At 36.9% G+C, this 22,876-nt stretch overlaps 1 protein-coding gene across 2 annotated transcripts in view; it reads right to left on the bottom strand.

Annotated features, from left to right (window-relative positions):
- LOC131070307 (nicotianamine aminotransferase 1) overlaps window positions 1-22,876 on the bottom strand; it is a 114,006-nt gene that overhangs the window by 52,593 nt on the left and 38,537 nt on the right. For both annotated transcript variants that reach the window (XM_058005814.2, XM_058005815.2), the window contains exon 5: window positions 8,363-8,422. In XM_058005814.2, coding sequence (XP_057861797.2) covers window positions 8,363-8,422 — 60 coding nt within the window. The remainder of the gene's footprint in view (window positions 1-8,362; window positions 8,423-22,876) is intronic.

Below are 22,876 nucleotides of genomic sequence, written 5' to 3'. Positions count from 1 at the left end.
GCCTGGCTCATTAAAGACCCCAAAATGGCTTGGAGGTGGAAATTTTCATTACTTTTAGCTTAAGTTATCAATTTTGATTACAGGTACGTCCGTATTATTCTGTATATAAATATACATTTAAATAGAGTAATAAAATAATATTGATATAATAAAATAAAAATATAATAATAAATAAAAAATGCACTTAATACTAATATGTTTGAATATTTAATAAAGTTAAACACTAAAAAAAAATAATAATAAAATATGTTTAAAAAATGAATTTAAAATATTTGTAATACATAATAATATAAACTATAAATATATTATAATATAAGTTTAATTTAAATATTTTAAAATATTAAATTTTATTTGAAAAAACAAAAAATCAAATTAAAAAGAAGACTTAAAAAATAGTTTTTATTCGAAAGTAGAAGTTTTTGTAGATGGAGGTAGGCGGAAGCAAGACAGTCAACAGAGGCGAAGGTGAGAAAATTGATTAAATTAATTTTTTTTTAAAATCATGCGCACTATCAGCCGAATCCAAGTTAAAGCTAGAGTCGTACTAGGCTCAGATCCATACCCGTAATTGCGAATAGGGACCCCCACATTTTTGCTTTTAGCATAGGTGTCTTAGGTCGTCTTCAAGCTTGGTAGTGGTCGTAGTTGTTAACCATTGCTTGTGAGAGGAGGTTGCTTTTGTTCAACTTAGGAAGTTGCTAAGTTGCTAAGATGTTGATGTTGTTGTGTTGCAAAAGTTGTCAAGTTGGAAAGGTCTTGTCAAAGCATTAGGGGTTGTGAGGAGTGGATGATAGAGCATGTAGTGTTAAGCTTGTCAGGAACTGCAAGCACATCACTTTAAGGTCATGAGTTGCAAGATCAAATTGTGCAGGGCCTAGGTGGAGGAAGTGGTTTCAAAATTTGGCGCTATTTGGAGTCAACCTCCTCATTTCACGTTTAAACTTATGTGGGCTCTAGGGGGGTAAATTGTGCATTGGTACCTGTTGTGACCATTTCACACATCGCCCCATTGCAAATGGGGACCCCTGCTTTTTTCTTTTTAGGGTTTGTTTTCTAGGTCTTTTAGGGTTTTGTCTGTTAGCCTTTGCATTTTGAGTGTCACCAAGGGGGATCACCTGGATAGTAGGTCCTGCTTGAGTGATGTCCTGATCCTGAAATTTGGCTAAGTCTGGAAAGTCTTGATCCTGAAATTTGACTAAGTCTGGAAAACTGAAAATCCTCCAAAAACTAGATTTTGCAATATAACTCCTGGAGGTTTGAAACCACTCTCAAACATCCTGAAAGTATATATGGAATATAACTTAAAGTATAAGTGACATTTCCTTCTTATACTTAAATGTTATATTCCATAAAATTATCCTGACGGAGAGTTCAAAAAGTCAAATTAGAGTTCAAAAAGTCAAATTTCGCTCCTGACCCTTCCTGAGGGTCCAAAGCGAATTTCGCTCCTAACCCTCTCAGGAGGTCCAAAGCGAATCTCGCCCCTGACCCTTCCAGAGGGTCCAGGGCGAAAATCAATCTAGGACTCATTTCTTGCCTTATTTGACCAAATTTTGACTTGCAAGGCATTTTGAAGGGAAAGTTGGAAATGTTTGAAAACCTTGAAGAAAATGATGGATTTTGGCCAAGATTAGGAATTTCGCTCTTGACCCTTGCTGACGGTCCAGAGCAAAATTCATTATAGACTTCATTTGCCACCTTGTTTGAGCTTGAAACCTTGTTCCTGGCCTTGAAAACGATCTTACCTTGCCCTGTGAAGTGATTTGAAACTTGAAGATTGAGCAGTTTAGCCTAGATTGTGAATTTCACTCCTGACCCTTGCTGAGGGTCCAGAGCGAAAATCTTATTTGAGCCTATTTGTCACTAATTTTGGCTAAATTTTTTATGTGCAAGGTCTCTTGGAGTGAAGGTTGAACATCATTCAAAGGTTTGGAAGCGTGCAAAATGATGAATTCTGGACAAGGCAATTTCGCTCCTGACCCTTGGAGAGGGTCCAGAGCGAAATTCCCAATAGCTCTCATCTTGCAATGAAAAAAGTCAAGTTTTAGGCATGAGTGAAACAAGAACAACTTCCTTTTGCCTCCTGAAGAAGTTTTAACTTTGAAAAATGAAGGATTTTGCCTAAAACCAAAATTTCGCTCCTGACCCTTGCTGAGGGTCCAAGGCGAAAATCTTAGTAGAGGGCATTTCTTGCCTTGTTTGGTCAAATTGAGGTGATTTTGAGTTTGAAAAAGGAAAAACCAAGCCTAGAAAAGGAAAATCGCTCCTGACCCTTGCTGAAGGTCGAGGGCGAAAATCCTAAAACCTACCTTTTCCTCCAAATTTTGAGCAAAGCTAAACCTAGTCATGAGTGTGAAATGACATTTGAATTGCCTTGAAGTTGGGTTGGATGGTTAAAAATGCAAATTTTGATGCCCAAAGGCAAATTCGCTCCTGACCCTTGTTGAGGGTCCAGGGCGAAATATTCAAATCCTCCTATTTTCCTTGCATTTCAAGATTGGATTTTGGTTTTTATGACTTGGATGAGAGAAGGACGTGATGTTTTATGCCATGGAAGTGATTTGAAGATGAAAGGATTTGAAAATTGGCCTAAAACCTAAAATTCGCTCCTGACCCTTGCTAAGGGTCCAGGGCGAAAAACTTGGAAAGAGGATTTTCTTGCTTAGTTTGGAGACATAAACATGATCTTGCTTGGTGGAGAAGTTCTTAGATGAGGAAGTGAGGATTTTTATTCAAAATTGCAAAAATCGCTCCTGACCCTTGTTGAGGGTCCAGGGCGAAGAACACCAAAATCACACTTTTTCTCCTAAGATGGATAGAACTAAGACTGGGATTCAGTAAGAGGACCTATTTGAGATGCCTTGAAGAAATTTTGAGCTTTGAAAAATGTCAATTTTGAGCTAGGGAAGAAAAATCACTCCTGACCCTTGCTGAGGGTCCAGGGCGAAATCACTAGCAAGCTTCATTGAGACCTTGATCAAAAATTGATATTTTCCAGTTTGCACTAAATCACTAAAATTGCTAAATTTGAGACATTTGGAAAATTAAAATTCACATTAATTTAAAAACATTTTGCATTTAATAAATTAATTTTAAGCCTTGAAATAATTAAAAAATCCACCTCGGAGGCACTAAAATTAATTTTTAAAATTAAAAATACAAATTGAGAGCTCAAGCAGATTTATTGGTTTTTGCAAGCAAGTCGGCCTCCTTTTTAATGGATTATTATCTTATTTTATTATAAAAAAAAACTAGGTCAGCCTCATGGAAAGAAGGTGAGCGCTCTATATAATGGGGATGCTTTGTTCAAGTTTAATCATTCATTCATCCCTTCCTAAGTGCGAAATTGGAGAGCAAATTGGAGGAGCGAAATATAGCTTGTTTGGAGCGAATTTCTACTAAGTGTTGGAGACTAAGGAGGGTGAAATTCTTTTGAAGACTAATGGAGGTGCAATTCATCCAAGAGAGGGCTATGATTTAAACTTTGCCTAGCAAAATCCATTTTTCTTGCATCATTTTCAAAAGGTCTTAGAGTTAAGTACTCAAGAGGAGGTATGGTGAAATTATCCTAACATCCTTGTTCAAGACTTGATTTTTGGGCACTTTTTTTTAGAAAAGTCTAAGTGTTGATTAATTAATTAGGAAATGAAGAATTCTAGATTTATCATGAAATTTCCTAATCAATATCTCGAATTTTCCCTTTGGAGAGTCTTAATTTCTACACTTTAAGATATAATGCTTAAAGACTAATTTTGGAATTTTTGTGTAGGCATCAAATGGCGACTCCCAAGCCCGGAGGATCTACAAGTCGGCAGGCTCTCATCAAAGAAGATCCGGTCCAGGACAAAGATGATCTCCTCCAGCTCAGTATCATCAAAGAAGATCAAGCAAGGATAAGGGCGACCTCCTCCAGTCTAGCATCGACAAGGACGACCTTCTTCGGGCAAGCATCATCAGGAATAACTTCTTCCAATCCAGCATTCCAAGGCGAGGTACATCATCATCCTGCACATCAAAGACAAAAGAAGTTAGAGCAAGGATTCGTTGGGGAAGCAGATAGTTTCAGAAGAGTTAATTAAAGCTAGCTTCTCAGCAACATCAAGTTGAATATCTACCAAGTACAAGTGTCGGACAAGGTGGCATCCCAGTCATCACTCCTCCAGTCGGGTTGGTCCACTTTAGCATGTCCAGATTCAATGTACCTAACTCATGGGAGATGGCACAAACTTCGATGTACCTACCCCAGCTATCCATTGGTCGAATATTCCAGAGAAGACATGTGTCCAATTAATACAATTATTTCATTGGTCAGAATTGAGTTTGTTGTAATAAACCCTAATTAGGGTTTTCATTGTAGAATCTTGGCCATTGATCTCAAATTGATCTTAGCCATTGAATTGTATTAAGGGAACTATATAAGCCCCGACTCTTCATTTGTAAAAGGGAATAGAGAGGAGTTAGGAAATAGTTAGTCATTAATAGTTAGAAGGTGAATAGTCAGTTGATAGAATAGCAATTAGAGTAGAATAGGAGGACAAGGCAAGAAATTGTTGCCATTGATTGTAAACAAACTCCATTTTCATTGAAGTAATGATGAAGTGTGTCGTTTCTTGCAATACGCATGGTTTCTTGTTGAATCTTCAATTCTAGATGGTAGATGATTAGATCGAATGAAGGAAATTGTTGAATGCACCTGTGTGGAATCCGTCTAATCCAAACCACTAGCCTCTTGCTGATGGTAAGTGCGCCTTGCGTGGTCAACTAGAATAAAATGAGCTTAATCTTAAGTCGTTACACGTCCATTGTTCATGCATTATCTTGAATGGTGATCATTGTCAGATGGTGTACGATTTGAACATATTGGAAGCATCCCTTAGAAGATCGCATTGAGTTGGTGTTGAATTGTTCAGCCTGATGGTGAGACCCAGCCCAATAGGACTCCACCTAGTCATTCATCCATCTTCTTGCATTCTAGGTAGTAGAGTAGACTTCCTGAACCTTGCATCTTTTGCCATTTGTTTGTCTTCCAGTTAGTTAGTAGGAATTGTGATTCTAGCAAATCAGACGTTCAGGTCATCAAGTGTAAGTCCCCTTGTGATTCCAGCAAAAATCACATCATACCACAAAGAGCTTATCCACGAGTAGAGAACCTACATACAAGAACCTTGGAGTTGCCTCGACTGATCCTTCGGCGAGATCTTCAGCAGCCGAGAAACTTTGCTCAAGAGAGGATAAGGTACCTTTAGGTATTTTATTTTGTGTTCGCATGTGCATAAAAAACACATCAACAGTACCCAACTTCATGATCAAGAAATAGTCCAAGTGTTGAACCAAGGAGGTAATTTCATGTACAAGATAGTGCGAGTAGAGGCTAGATTTGCGCCCTAGGTTTAGGATGAAAGAGGGGGAAAATTTTGACTAAGTAAAAATTTATCCCCCATGAGCGTGTACAAATCTGTGCAAGCCTAACCCCTAAACCCGCCATTACAATGTCACCCTTCCTATGTGCCTAGAGGTAGGTAATCGCAACGTTCTCTAAGTGGCCTCACCTTCATTGTGTAAGAGTACTTGAGATCCGCTCTCCATCTTGTGCAAGGCTACTTGAAATTCCGCCCATGGAGGGAGTGATGAAAATTTGTCTAAGTAAAATTTTACCCCCCTTGGGCATGCATCAAATTGCCACAATTGTTTATAACCCCTCTATCTCCGCCAATGATTACCCCCTTTTAATTCACATGACAAACAAAAAAGAAAACATTGCTAACCCTTTCAAACCGTCAACGATTGTAAAACATGTAAGGTTTGTGAGGAAAGTGTAAACATTAAGGGAAAATGTTGAAATGTGCTGCAAAAGTTCACACTTGCATTGAAATTGTTGAATTACCCCTTTGACTCCGCTATTGTGTTTTGGAGGAAAATCTTGCACTTAAGTAAAAATGTTGCTCATCCTCTAGTTTCCACCAGTGTTTTGGTCTCACAAAATATGCAAGTATGGAAAATGTTGATCAGCTTCCTATCTCTGCCCCAGAATTGTTGCATGCTTCCTGATTTCCGCCATTCAACTTTGCAAAATGTTGTTTGGCGCTTGGTTTCCGCTATTATGAAGACAATGCTGAAAGAGTTTCCAAATCCACACCAAATTGTAGATGCACTCCTTGTTTCCGCCAAAGATAGAAATGTTGTTGAAGGTCTGATTTTTGCACTAAATTGTCGATGAGCCTTCCAAAGTCCACCATTCAGGTGAGCAGAATTGTAAGAACCCCTGAAACCCACCAATGCTTTTCCCTCTTCAAACTTGCACTCAAGCAAAAAATGTTAAATGACCCCCTAGGTCCACCATTCTGGAAGAGAAACTGATTTGATCGAGGCAGGGCAGACCTAGGAAAAGTGTGATTTTTGGCAGAGCAAAAGTAATTAATGAGCAATGTGGAATGAATTTGGGAATGGAGAAACCACATTATACTCATGCAAGACTAGGCAAAATCATCAAAGCTTAAATGGCCGACTTGATTGGAAAAGGAAAATCAAACACTAAAGCCGACCCTTTGACAATAAGAAGTCAGTGCAAGAGGATACCTTAAACCCGCCCAGCACCAAGCAGTGTAGGAGGATACCTTAAATCCGCCATGCAGACCTAGGGCGCATTTGCGCCCAAAAGTAGGGGTGAAAGGAGTGGATCAAAGGATCAAGTCAGCTTATTTGGATAGGTTGTAAAGTTTTGAATGTGTGGGGCGGTATAAAGGGAGGTTAGATTCATCCTTTCAAATTGCAATCAGGTAATTCACAGTTAAAGGCAGATCAGACCTAAATGAAATAAGAGGAGCAGACTTACAAATTTCACCAAGTAAAATTCAAAATTATTTCTCAGTTGAAAAGGGGGTTTTGAAGTCTGAGTTGTTTGGTGATTAGACCTTATTTTCCATTTAATTTATGATGCCTGATGTATGCTTTCTTTGTTTCAGGTTAAGAGAAGATACAACATGACGGGAGTTACAACTTTGAGGTTGCCCTACATCAACATAGGGATGCATCACAGGCTCTACGGCATCAAGACTCAATCACAAGGAGGGAGCATCTAAAAGTGCAAGGACAATGTCAAATGATGATCAAAGATATTATGAGGATTCAACGAGGAAGAAACATAAGATTATCTTGAATTTCCTTCAGAAATCCAAGATTCAAGGCCAATACAAGGTGGTAATCTCAGTCAGATACTCCACAAGCAAAGGATTCTACATCAAACATCATCAAGATAAGAGGTACAAGAGGATCAAACCACGCATCATTAAGGACAGTGCAACCCAGGGTCAATATTCCCAAGTTAGAGGATTGAAATACAAATGTGATCAAGTAGATAGTTTCAGAAGAGTTAAGCAAAGTTAGAAGGTCAGCTTGATCACAAAGATGATACAATTGGGGAATATGTCCCATCATCCTCACCTCAAGCAATGGGACAATGTTGAGTGCCAAGAGATATTTCCTCAACACATACAAACACTATGTGATGATTTACATGGTGTAGCAGAGGTGGCATCCTATTCATCATTCAACCAATCAGATTATCTCACATCAAACTCATACATACTCAAAAGATCCGTCAAACTCTAGCTTGCATTTTAACTGCTTTCTTTTTAATATATGTTAGCCTATATTGGGGTCTAAAAATGAGTTTGCTATTAGGTTCATGTTCAGTTAGACATTCTAAAACTCTTTGAATTGAAGTCCCATTGGTCAGTTGTTTGGGAAAACGTCCCTGTATTGGTCAAAATAAAGATTTGAACTTGATTTCTACCTTTGGTTTTAGGCTCTTCCCCTATACTTTCCTTGAAAACTACAAAACAATAATTATCTATTCTAAATTGTCTCTACGATTGGATTATAACAGATTGCCTTGTCCTTACAATAGTTCAATTATCCTCCCTTTTTGCATTTTGAGAACATTATCCTTCTTGTGTATTATAATGATCCACATGTATTCAAGGATTACACATATAGACCTGCTTTTGTTCTGTCAAATTGTATTCAAATTCCAAGTAGTTGTTATATTGTTAGATATCTATTTTCAAATTGGGTGCATAGATCAAGGGCCTCTCTTGATCAATGGGAGAGGGGTTGGGGATTGAATCATCCATTCTTCCATCCATCAATGTATGTACGTGATGTCAGTCATGAATCACATCACATATAAAAAGGATAGATGGATGGAGGATAGTAGATGGATGATGCCATGGGCAACACTTGCATGGTGAATAAACCATGTATCATAAATTGAAAGAGTGACTAAAACAGAGAATATTCATGAAACAAAAAGGTTGCTTTAAGGAGAAACAATCAGAAAACAAACATTTAGATACACAATCACCTGTGCAATTGTAGCTGGGTCACACACGAGATTCAAAAGCTTCCCAATGGCTTCTTTTATCTGCAAGGCAATCAAACACAATATTTTTAGCCATACAAAATCCATGACAAATAATTTGAAAGAATGATTAAAAATTTATTTGTTCCATAATGCAGGTAACTCCTTACAAGCACATACACTATTTGTAAAACTTTATGCATAGAAAATATATAAAACATTTTATTGGAAACTTTACTATACACAATATGTAAAACTCTATGCATAGAAAATATCTAAAAACATTTTATTCGGAACTTTTCTATACTTATGCAGGGCTAGATTCTGTGAACTCAACCTCATCTGTCTTAGCTCTGATTTGGTGGCCAACTAGTGTCATGCCCCACCTAAGGTTAAGATTTTATAAATACATAACAGAGCACTAAACCTAGGGCCGACCAGAAAGAAATAATTACACTCATTATGAAAAGGCAAGATAATATCATTACAAAGTTTATGAAGACAGATATAAATATAATAATGAAGAGCAGCAATTATAAAAGATTCCGAATGCAGTGATTCCAAAATTATAGATGCAACAATTAATTAAGAGTAGTAATTGTGAAGACAACAATTACTAATGAAGGCAGCAATATATATGTGAAGGGAGCGATTAGTAAGTGCAAAGGTGGAAATAATAATTCTTAACAAAGGACGGCAATCTATAATGGAAGGGTGCTTCTCTTGGAAAGAATGCATCCATTATGAAAAATTATCTCTTTTCATTTAGAGATGAGGATATAGAATGAAGGTTATTGATCAGAAGAAGAGGGGAGAGATCAAGTAGTAATCTGAATAAATGAATGATATTCAGCATACAGTACCTGTGCATTATATTAGTGATTGGGTCTGAAGCATAATGCATAGGCCATGATCTTACTGATTTTCTATTTTGTCTTCCATGTAGGGATGGATGTAATTAACATATTATTGTTAATATATATTTATATATTTCTATCACTGCTAGTATGATATTGGGCATAATAAATTATATAGTAGATTCCTTAACACTTCATCCAACCAACCATCTCACTATGGAAGGTAGAATAGCATACATATAAGGGATGCAAGTAGCACAAGGTTCCATTCAAGTAAAGCAACTCCAAGTGGGGCCAGGAGGCCAAATGGTGGGTGTCATTCTATGCTCTTGGACTTGATGGAAAGGAATAAGCTCGAGGTGCCTTAGATGATATTCTAGGGGACTCCATAATGGGGATAGGTTGTTAGGGAAAGTATTATTGAATCCCACATGCACATTATGTAATTTACAATGATGATTAAGATAATGTTCCTAACCCTAGTAGGAAAGATCGATTTTATATCTAACATGATTGAAGGGTCTCAATCAGGGTCCAATTGGTAAATGATATCTCTATTTCATTTCTTACTGTACTTGGGATAGTGATTTTAGGGCAAAATGTAATGTCCGCTTTTTGGGATCACCTTATACTTTGCCCTAAATTCACAAATCCAAAATGAAACAAGGGCGAACATAGTTAGGGATATAATCTTCATTTAAAAATTAGATGAGATAAGCCTACTTTTTCAAAAACCGCAATGAGATTAGACAACGATGTAGATATAACTCATAAAATACATCCAATTCTAGGGTTAGGCTATGTATTATCAACAATTACATGGAATCTCAACCATAACAAGGGCTAGAAGACATGATGAGGTGCCCCAAGTATCCTCTACCCTAGGCCCAACAGCAAGACCTTATCCTTTGTGGCCTCATGTGGTCCTTAACCAATGGTCCTCAACCATCATCATGAGGTGGCATACCTACTAAGGGCTTTACACTGTTCCCCTCCATCATATCAACCTCTCATCTCTTATGATTGATTCACTTCAACAATTGATCCATGTGGAGATAGTAGGGAAGCTATAATAAGGTGCCTTTGACCCTCGCCTAGTCATCATCCTAATACCTTAACGATTTTCCTCTTGTATTTGTGAGCCATGGTGGAGAAGAGGGGAAAGATTGCAGAGAGTGCCCTAGAAACCATCTCTTCCTAGACTCAAAGACCGTACCCTTTGTACTCCTTTGGCCTCTATGGGCTCATCTTGTCCCACTTCGAGGTGGCGGATCTAGAAGGATGCTCATACACTGTACCCCTCTAGCAATACTCTCACACCCTCCTTCACCATTGTGTATATATTTAATATATAATATAAGTGATGAAGACATCAATGTACAAATTATGATAGTAATTGGTATTTGCTAAGCCCATTCATCAGATTGATATTCATGATGTCATTAAGAACATTATATTGTGTTGTATTGTTAGTCACTATTTTATGTTACTTATATTTTATTATATGTCATTTCAGTATTGTATTACATTGATACTATTTAGCAATATTGTATCAGATTCTATTATCATTATCTTGTATTACATTAACAGTATTAACTGTGTATCATATTATATCAGCAGCACCTTATTATATTATCATATTGTAATATGCTAGTATTGTCAATGTTGACCAGATCAGATTCCATTATTATTATTGTTAATTATGTTATTAGTATGGTGCTGAATTAATAATACATATGATTATTATAATGATGAACATCAGTAAACATGAATATTAATAATAAGCATTAATAATCGATGATATGAATAATAACAAGGGTGTTAATAATAAACACTAATAAACAAGGATATCTATTAATAAATTGTGGGTAAATTTATTGTAAGTAATATAATAATCTTTTGATCAAATGGGAATAATTGAAGCAATGATTACTACAAATGAACATAATATGAGGGGCATCATACAAAAACTAGAGCAATTACAAAAGGGGACATTACACCTAGGAAGTAGTCCTTGTACCTTGTCTTTAAGGAAACTCAATCCTCTTGTGGGTGCAAGAAAATCAATTGTTTCCTTGTGTGATATTTGTTGATAATATAGCAGCAGTCGGAATCCTATAAGATCGACTCTGCAGATCAAAAGTGTAAGTGGCGTATCGGCCTTACACATTCGATCAAATCAATTAACCTTTATTAATCTCCTAATGCTATTATGAATCCAAATATACATCATCGGGTTCTTACTATTAATATGGATTGATTATGTATTATCGAGTTTTATGTTTTAAACCGAATATTATCTTATCGGGTTTTGTTAACAAAACAAGTCATGTGCTATGCATCGGTCTATTCATAACCAACTTCGGTTATCATAAGCAAAAGACCTAGGGAAAAGTCACGACCCCTTTGGACAACCATCGTGGTTGATACATATGTATATATGTCTTTGGCATTCGGATTCAGAATGGGAATAAGACCAACACAATACGCATACAGAAAAAGACTTTGAATTACATAAAGCAGATCATGGCATACAACATACTGCAGTCCGTAATCTTTAGCAATATCGAAGGTACATATAATCAGCAAATTATATAAACACTCAGCAAGTCAATATTCTGCAGATCGAATTCATATCTGAATTCATAGTTCGAATTCATACTTATTCTGCAGATCGAATTCATATCTGAATTCTTAGTTCGAATTGATCTCTGATTGTGATCAAGGTATTATAAAATTAAAAATTTATCTGCTTATTCAAATCTGATCAAAACTTAACAATAATAAATGCAAATGTTAAGGTACTGATTGATGATATTCAATGAATACCAAAAAAAATTTATTTCAGGCACAATCCAATCAGAGAAGCAATTTTAAGATCTCTAATTCTTTTAACAATTTCAATCATGACATTAATTGAGATTTTTGTGAGCAAAACCACATAAAAAACTCATGATGACCCACCATTACCAGCCTTTTTGTCCTTAATTAAGTCAACAAAATATTATGAATTTTGTATGAAATAACGTGATTTTCCGGTTCCCACTAACAGATTAATGTTCATAAAGAGGAAAGAAAGAAGTTTATAGGTTGGAAAGTCAATGGTGTCAACAATAGGCCACAAGGGTTCCCCATTTATTTGAACTATACAGCCCATAAGTTCTAGGTGTGACCTCCTTATATGGTGTTAATGCCCAAGGAAGATTGGTTGATGGCTTTTTTCACTTATTTTTTAAATTGGCAATATAGGGTTTTGGTTCAAGCTTCTATATCTATTAATGTCATTTAGATGGACTAACATTTTTGTTTTGTAATCCAACTTGTCATTTGTCAATTTTACCATGACAATGTCCTTATTTTAAATCAAACAATTTAATCCAATCAACTACTCTTTAGATATGTTTTGGCAAGGAGATTGTGCAGTTCTAAGGGTAACAACATTGTCATGTGCCCGCCATAACCTATCATTATTGTAATCTTGTAATCTGATAATTACATATATGTATCTTTTGACTGATTCAAATACCCTGTCAATATGTTTAACAAATAAATCAATACCTTATTTTAATACATTTAATTTATTATCATGTCAAGCACAATGGTTCAATATATATATTCAATTGTAAACTACGTGGTTACTGTTAATCAGCAAATTACTAGTCAAACAATTCATACTAACTAAGTTAAACCATTAACGATTAACTGAACTAATAATTACCGACTTTAAGAAGTCGTCGTGTCCTTGGAGAAGTCACGACTCTTCCCCATGATCGTGTCTTTTCCTGAGGATAAAGGGAGGCATGGGATGGTCAATCAGGGGATATACATGCACAGGAGGAAAAAAGAAATAGAAGGACAACCTCGCCACAGTGACAAAGCCTGCCAATAAGCATTCACGCGACCACCCGTGAAGCAGACTATTCGTATTCTCACGAACTGTAAGTAATCTCTTACGTCTTCTTCAGTATAGGCTAGACATCCAGAAGGCAGTTCCCAGATTCTGCAACAATTATTATAACTATAGGTGGTCCTGAACATGCAACTGTGAAATATTACGATGAGAGTTAAATTATTGTTTTGTGTCTATAGTTGGAACGATGAACAGTGATTAGATGTTCACGTCCATTGTCCGGCACCGGTGAGAGGAGCATTGGACTCAGTGGTAGTGGTAGCGAGGGGCTCTTGCGATCAGGGAACCCATGAGTCAAGTAACCCAAACACTGTTTTCCCTGCAGTCCTCTCACAACGGTTCAGGTCAATTGGACTGTCTAGGTTTAACAGGTTTAGGAGGCATAGGAGTACCACCCATCTAGCAAGGGGGTTGAGAGAGACCATCCCTTGGATGTGGCAGGGTCATCATCCCTTGGATGTGGCAGGGTCATCATCCAAGTCTTCCTTTGAACCTGTCGTGTGATTGATCTTCTTCCTAATCTAATATAATTATGATGATTGGTTCATGAATGTTATGTATGTAGGCTGTCTGGTATATACATCTTTCTTGCAGGACACTTCTTCCTACAGCCATCATTGCAAGTTATAAGGTACAATTCCTTTCCCACTATGAAAAGTTTCCGCATTTTACAATTAAATATGATTCTTAGATTAAAGACTTTCATTCATGATTGTTCCCATTGCTTAGAAACTAGTATATAATAAGTTATTAAGTAATGTAATAATGGTCATCAGGGACACTACTGATAGGGGACATCACAATTGGTATCAGAGCATAATCCTGCCAACCTGAATTATTTCTTTAATGTCAAGGAGGGATAACAGAATGACTGAACAATTAGGGAATGATTTAAGGGCGTTTATGGAAGAAACTACCCAAACCATGGAGGAAACAGCCCGAACTAACCAGGCAATTTCCGAGCAAAATATGAAAACAAATCAACTATTAATACAAACCCTATAGAATTTAACACAGCCAAAAACACATCAAAATAATGGGAGGGAGGTCCATTCAAACTTCTCTGAAAATCACAACCAAGCTAGTAGTTCCCGTCCTACCAGGCCCTTCTTCATACCTAATGAAATTCTAGTAGAAGAGAGGGGAGAAAACAATACACAAGCGCCTGATAGTGTGGATGAACTCTTGGCAGCCTACTCTAGAGTGGACCCTTATTTGAGGCAGCACGTGTCTTTTAAAGAATATTGTGAGGCCAAAATGTTGATTACTCCTCAACAAAAAAAAAGGAAACAACCAGACAGAGACTTGGAAGAAAAAATCAGTAAAATCTCCTTGCCAAACTTTGATGGTACGGGGAAAACTTCTGCACGCTCTTGGGTACAAAAGTTAGATACATAACTCTCTTTAAGTCCCATGACCAAGGAGGATGCCATCAAGTTCGGAGTATTACATTTGACTGGGGCAGCCCATGAATGGTGGCATCATGGCCTCATCACCCAAGGTCATCAACGTATCACCACCTATGACGAATTCACTCAAAAACTCACCAAGAGGTTTGATCAAAGACACCCTCATTGGTATTTTAAGGAACTGAACCAATTAAGACAACACAGGACTATGGAAGAATTTGCTTCAGAATTCCAGAAGTTAGCAGTCATGGTACCCGAAATATCCGAAGAAAGACTCACTTTTCTTTTTTTAGATGGATTGAAAGAATCAATCCGAAATATTGTAAGTGCTATGGAACCTCCAAATCTGGAAACAGCAATCCAAAAGGCCATGAAGTTTGATTCCCATTACTCAACTGAAAAGACTAAAAACTTTTCAACAGATTATATGGACAAAAACAAAAAGTCTAGGAAAGGGGACAGGAGGAATTCTTGCTATTTTTGCCATGGTAAATCGGAGAAAGGGCATACTTGCCCAAATTATGATGAACAAAAAGAAGAGTTGAGAAAAAACAAGTTATGCTTTAAATGCAAGGAGCCATGGGATCCCAAGCACCGCTGTAAGGGAGGCAAAATTCATAACTTTGAAGCAAATACTGAGGAAGGAAATAATGACAAAAGAGTTAAATGGGATTAGATAGATCATGGAACCCTTGCTACCGTTTCACAAGTGAATGAACACCAACCATTCAGAATAAGAAGCACCCTCAAAGGCCAAAAAATCATTATGCTGGTGGATAGCGGCGGGGCTTCTCATAACTTCATCAATCAAGCGCTTGTATCCAAAAGGAAGTTAGAGACACAAGACTTCAAGGGCTTCAAAGTATCCTTAGCCAATGGAGCCCAGGAACAAAGTACCAAATTCATCCCTCAAATGGAGATCACCGTAGGGAATCAAACTATCAAGGGTAACTTCTATAGTATGAGGCTAGAGCATGATGTTATCTTGGGATTACCATGGATACATTCCTTGGGACGCTTTACCGTGGACTTGCCAAACTTGGAAATATGCTACAAGCACAATGGCCAAGAAGTCACCCTTAGAGGATTACCTAATGGATCACCAAAAATGATATCATGTAAAAGGATAGAAAGAATTTGCAGACATAGTCAAGCCGAATCGGTAGCCCAATGCATGGTCTTAGACAGATCTTCCCCACAAGAACAAATGACCCATGTGGAAATTCAACCTATACTAAGAAAACATAAGAAGGTATTTGAAGATATCTCAACCGGGCTACCTCCTAAAAGAGGTTTTGAGCATATCATTGAATTAGAAGCCGGAGCGCAACCAGTGATGACCACTCCTTACAGGTACCCTCGGAAGTTTAAAGAGGAAATTGAGAAAACTATCAAGGAACTCTTGGAAATGGGGCACATTCAACCTAGCACTAGCCCTTTCGCATCCTTAGTTGTTTTAGTAAAAAAGAAAGATGGAACTATGAGGATGTGTGTGGATTATAGGGCTCTAAACAAGAAAACCATAAAAAATCGTTATTCTATACCTAGGATTGATGAATTGATGGATGAGCTACATGGTGCCAAATTTTTTTCAAAAATTGACTTATGCTCAGGATACCACCAAATCTGCATGAGGACGGAGGATGTTCCCAAAACTGCTTTCAGATGCCACTATGGGCACTTTTAATTCCTAGTAATGCCATTTGGCCTTACAAATGCTCCAGCCACATTTCAATCTTGTATGAACCATCTTTTTAGAAAACAGTATTTGGGTTACTTGACTCATGGGTTCCCTGACCGCAAGAGCCCCTCGCTACCACTACCACTGAGTCCAGTGCTCCTCTCACCGATGTCGGACAATGGACGTGAACATCTAATCACTGTTCATCGTTCCAACTATAGACACAAAACAGTAATCTAACTCTCATCGTAATATTTCACAGTTGCATGGTCAGGACCACCTATAATTATAATAATTGTTGCAGAATTTGGGAACCGTCTTTTGGATGTCTAGCCTATACTAGAGAAGATGTAAGAGATTACTTATAGTTCGTGAGAATACGAATAGTCTACTTCACGGGTGGTCACGTGAAAGCTTATTGGCAGGTTCTGTCACTGTGGCGAGGTTGTCCTTCTATTTCTTTTTTCCTCCTATGCATGTATATCCCCCCATTGACCATCCTGTGCCTCCCTTTATCTTCAGGAAAAGACACGATCATGGGGAAGAGTCATAACTTCTCCAAGGACACGACTTCTTCTTAAAGTCGGTAATTATTAGTTAAGTTAATCGTTAATGGTTTAACTTAGTTAGTATGAATTGTGTGACTAGTAATTTGCTGATTAATAGTAACCACGTAGTTTACAATTGAATATATATATTGAACCATTGTGCTTAACATAATAATAAATTAAATGTATTAAAATAAGGTATTGATTTATTTGTTAAACATATTGACAGGGTATTTGAATCAGTCAAAAGACACATATATGTAATTATCAGATTACAAGATTACAATAATGATATGTTATGGTGGGCACATGACAATATTGTGTTGTCCCCTATCAATAGTGTCCCTGATGACCATTATTGCATTACTTAATAACTTATTATATACTAGTTTCTAAGTAATGGGAACAATCATGAATGAAACTCTTTAATCTAAGAATCATATTTAACTGTAAAATGTGGAAACTTTTCATAGTGGGAAAGGAATTGTACCTTATAACTTGCAATGATGGTTGTAGGAAGAAGTGTCCTGCAAGGCAGATGTATATACCAGACAACCTACATACATAACATTCATGAACCAGTCATCATAATTATATTAGATTAGGAAGAAGATCAATCACACGACAGGTTCAAAGGAAGACTAGGATGATGACCCTGCCACATCCAAGGGATGGTCTCTCTCAACCCCCTTGCTAGATGGATGGTACTCCTATGCCTCCTAAACCTGTTAAACCTAGACAGTCCAATTGACCTGAACCGTTGTGAGAGGACTGCAAGGAAAACAGTGTTTGGGTTACTTGACTTATGGGTTCCCTGACTGCAAGAGCCCCTCACTACCACTACCCACTGAGTCCAGTGCTCCTCTCACCAGTGCTGAACAATGGACGTGAACATCTAATCATTGTTCATCGTTCCAACTATAGACACAAAACAGTAATCTAACTCTCATCGTAATATTTCATAGTTGCATGTTCAGGACCACCTATAATTATAATAATTGTTGCAGAATCTGGGAACTGTCTCCTGGATGTCTAGCATAGTTGAACTACTCGCAACTCGGCTCGACTCGCCAAGCCCCTGAGAAAAAAACTCGGAAAAACTCGGCGAAAAACTCGGCAACGTAAAAACACGCTTAATTTTAATAAAAAATGCATTTTTTTTGCAAAATTTAATGAGAAGATGCATCCAATGAGTCAATAAATGATAACACAAAAGAAACAAGCTGATTCTAGATATATTTAAATGCAAAGTGTCTACAAAATCGCATCCTCATGAGAAATGCTGATGGCTGGAAGCAAAATAGTAAATAGTTTTTGTAAAACCAAAAGTATATACAATTTCCTCTTCCCAGCTCTAGCTAAAACTAGTTTCAAACTTTCACATACTTGAAATTTCATCATTCATACTCATAGTTTCAAACTTTCAACTCTAAAATGTATAATACTAGGATTTCTTCAATGCTAATTATGTTGTTACATGGAGCCTAATCAGACTCAAAGGTTAAATTTTCCCTACTTCCATCAATGCAGTTTCCCCCTATATTTTTCGATGGGGGTTTGGGGGCAGTGCCCCCAAGTTGGGGTCAAGGGGCATCGCCAAAGGATCCTGAAATTTGACTAAGTCTGGAAAATTGAAGAATCCTCCAAAAACTAGATTTTGCATTATAACTCCTGGAGGTCCGAAACCACTCTCAAACATCCTGACAGTATATATGGAATATAACTTAAAGTATAATCCTGACGGAGAGACCAAAACACTCACTAAGTTTTTGCAAAAAACTCGGCGAGTTTTTCTTGCAAGTTAAAGTCAGAAAAACTCGCAGAGCTCAAAAACTCGACGAGTTTTTGAAACTCTGCGAGTGTGTCATCTATGCAGTGGAATAGTCTAGCCTATACTAGAGAAGACGCAAGAGATTACTTACAGTTCATGAGAATACGAATAGTCTGCTTCACGGGTGGTCGCGTGAATGTTATTGGCAGGTTTTGTCACCGTGGCGAGGTTGTCCTTCTATTTCTTTTTTCCTCCTATGCATGTATATCCCCGGAGTGACCATCCTGTGCCTCCCTTTATCCTCAGGAAAAGACACGTTCATCGGGAAGAGTCATAACTTCTCCAAGGACATGACTTCTTCTTAAAGTCGGTAATTATTAGTTAAGTTAATCGTTAATGGCTTAACTTAGTATGAATTGTTTGACTAGTGATTTGTTGATTAACAGTAACCACGTACTTACAATTGAATATACATATTGAACCATTGTGCTTAACATAATAATAAATTAAATGTATTAAAATAAGGTATTGATTTATTTGTTAAACATATTGACCGGGTATTTGAATCAGTCAAAAGATATATATATGTAATTATCTGATTACAAGATTACAATAATGATAGGTTATGGCGGGCACATGACAAACATAGTATTGGCTGACTTCATATGCAATATCAATTTGGTAAATATCTCAACACTTCCAGTGTAATTTCCCCCTCCACATAGTCATTCTAGGAGGAGTTACTAACGTATTTAATTCTCGTAGGCTATAATTGGGATAAAGGGAATTAATTAATTTAATTATTTAATATTATCCATCACAGACTCACAAGTATATAAAAAGGGTAATATTATTTAATTAATTTAATTAAATACATAAAGTGACTTTAATGATTATTTAAGTGTGATTTTAATAAAGTCACTATTATTTCCCTTAGCTCAAGTTTATTACAATGAGAGGGAAAACCTAAAAAGTGTCTAGAAGCTTCTCCAATGGTTATCAAAGAGGAGTTTGGGCCTCATTTTAGATATGCTTGGTTATTTTCTCATTCTTGTTTGGAAAGCTTCTTGGAGCTTGACCCTAGGGTGAAAATCCTAAGGGATTGTTGATTTTGGTAGTGAGACTATCTGCTCTAGCCAATTGTGGGAAATATCACTCATGTATTTCATGGTGCTTTCTGAAGAGCAGACAGTTATACTAAGAGGGGGGGGGGAATCAGTATAACAACAATCTTTTACCAATTTGAACTTTTTCAACTTCAATCACAAGTATATAACTTATCTCATTAACATATTCATTGCACACCAACATTCATATGTGATCTAAATAATATGAACACAAGTAGAACACAAGATATATACATGGAAACCCTTACGGGAGAAAACCACGGTAAATCAATGCTTTTATATATTTCTTCTTTTACAATATTTGTAGGCACCAACCTACTAGAGGCACCAACTCCTAACACTGTTTGTGAGCACCAACCCACTGGAAGCACCAACTCCCAAATCTGATTTCGTGAGCACCAACTCCCACTTCTGAATTTGTGAGCACTTACCCACTGGAAGCACCAACTCCTGCTTCTGAATTCGTGAGCACCAACCCACTTCACATAAATCTGATTTTCCACCTTGACAATGTTGCTGTAACAACGGATGATGGACATCTAGTTTTCTTCTTTTATTCTTTCTTAAATCTGCATATACTTTCCCTTTTATATCTGCATACACTCCTGCTCTATATACATCTTTATAAATCTGCACACATTTCTCTTTATTTCTGCATATACATAAATCTGTCATACAAATCTGATCATGGATTCTTCACAAGTCTGTCATATAAATCTGTTCATAATCTGCTCATATGCCTGAGACTACTCTTCTCACAGTCTTCTCATAAATCTGCACTTGATCCTCGTTAAAACTCTCCTTATACCTTCAGCACTATACACTTCTCACCTATAGGTGTATATAATTATTATCTTCTCAACATATATACACCCACGACTTACTTCCTCTCTTTTTATATTTTCATAGTTACACATAATACTTTTTCACACTGTACATTTAGAATTATGTCTTCAGCATCATATTCACACTCTCTGAAATCTACACATAGACTACTCTCTGAAATCTTTACGTTCTTTATACTTCCTTTTTCTGATTTTATATTCTCATAATTTTGTTCAACACTCAACACACTTACAGCTCAAGGATCTTCCTTTTTATTCGATACTCTCTGTAATATTTTGCTTCCTGAAACCTTCTTTCCGTGTATCAAAGTTCTATCCCTTCTCTTCTCTAATGTATATTCTCAGTGTTATACACTCCATCCATCTCTTGTTCCACACATATATCAATCTGATTTCATTCCCCTTATATATCTTTCACGTAACCATTCATGAGAGGTTACATCTCTTTGAAACTAATTACACTTCTTCATGACAAGTTACCTTTGATTAGGTAATCACATTTTTAGATATAGTATATTCTTTTACAAAGTCAAAACAAAACTTTATTATGTCTGTATTTGTATCTTTTAATTAATCTTCAAATCGCACTTTTCCAAGATGACACTAAGCGCTGCCATAGAATCACAGCTTTATAATCTCTTGGTCGATAAATGAAAATGTACATATATATATATATATATACATATACCTATATATATGTATATATATTGCAAAATTTCAATAATATCATATAATGTCATATACTCATATGCCATATAATATATATCAATGTATCATAGATTCATATATGTCCAGGTTCACGATTCAAATGAAAATCATTACAATTTTTTTATATTAAAGATAGTTCAAAAAAGAGTACATCATAAACTATATCAGCATTCTGACTAACAGTTTAAACAAAAGTCTCTGAGTATCTATCAGCTATACTATCACCAGTGTATCATTTTTTATTACATTGATTACACAGCAAAATAAACTAAAATACGAGAGTCTCAAAGCAGCAAAAAGAAAGGGAAAATATATATGTCAGGTCAGCATGTAGTCCATGACCCGATGGCATTATTACTGCATTCAGCTTCATCATTGTCAAATGTCCCCAGTGGAGGATCAACTGCAGAAGGAACATTCACAGCAGCCTCCCAACTTGGCGCATCCAATACTTTGGAGTCCTTGTTCTTATCTTTGATCTCATCTTTATCAATTCCTTTGTCTTTGATGAACTGATTCAAAATGTTAACTCATTTTGATCCAGCATGTCTCTGTAGGTATTGAAATAGTGAGCAGATCGGATGTCTGATTTGTAGATCAGAAGAGCTCCTTCCTGTATAAGAATCATGAACCTGCTTTTTGGTATTTCTAGCACTGTGAAACCTGCAACATGATTGAGTGATGAATGAGTTTATTGCTAAACTCAATAAGTCCCCTCTTCTTATCTTGGAAAACTTCCTCATTTCTCTGTTTCCAAAGGAACCATAAAACCTCAGCCAAAAAAACAGCCCAAAACTTATTAAACTTATCATCAAAAGACTCAACATACCCAGCCAAGACCTCGATCCAAGACAGACCCAGGCGAGAGTTCCAAACAATAGGAAACCCAAAAAAGATAGACCAAACCATGCAAGCAAACTGACATTCAAAGAAAATGTGCTCAACCATCTCAGGTACACTACAAATGGAACAAGGAGGGAGAATACCCACAGAAGACAAAACAGAGCCAACAGAAAGCTTTTTAAGTAACAGAAGCCACTGAAAACAAGACTTTTTGGGTTCAACAGGTTGATGCCACATAAGATTAAAAACACAATGCCACTTGGAGTCTGGCCACTCTAAAACCCAGCACTCATTTATCTATTTGAGAATATTTGAGTCCTCTCTTAACATGTTATATATCTGCCTGGTAGAAGTATCATGAAGTGCAGTGCCATCTTGCCATTTAAGTTGCTTCAGAAACGAATCAACGTGCAAAATCTTACCAGGAAAAGAGCAGCCAATAGCCTTTTCAATCAAGGTATAGGTTTTCTTATGTGAGGGGGGGATCCCAAACTTGTTCCTCAATTCCTCCCAAGACCCAACACGGTTGTCAATCAGAACATTCTCAATGAGGGAGATACCAAGGGAAGCCCACTGTTTAGCAGAACAGCTTTGGGTTAATGCAAGAGGTTTGTTATTCAGCTGAATGCCCCACCACAAGGATCTGTCCACAACATAGAAGGTGGGAGGGCCTACTACAGCTCCTTTGGAACACAATAATCTTCTCACCTGGGTCCATGCTTTCCACAGTGATGCAAAAATATTGGAACCAAATACTTTAATGTCAAAGTCACTCAAAAGCATATCACACAGAGAAAGATCCTTCCAATTCTTAACCT

Source organism: Cryptomeria japonica, chromosome 1, assembly GCF_030272615.1.
Source record: "Cryptomeria japonica chromosome 1, Sugi_1.0, whole genome shotgun sequence".
NCBI lineage: Eukaryota > Viridiplantae > Streptophyta > Pinopsida > Cupressales > Cupressaceae > Cryptomeria > Cryptomeria japonica.
Note: the sequence above shows the minus strand (reverse complement) of the source record. Positions and strands in the feature narration are given on the sequence as shown.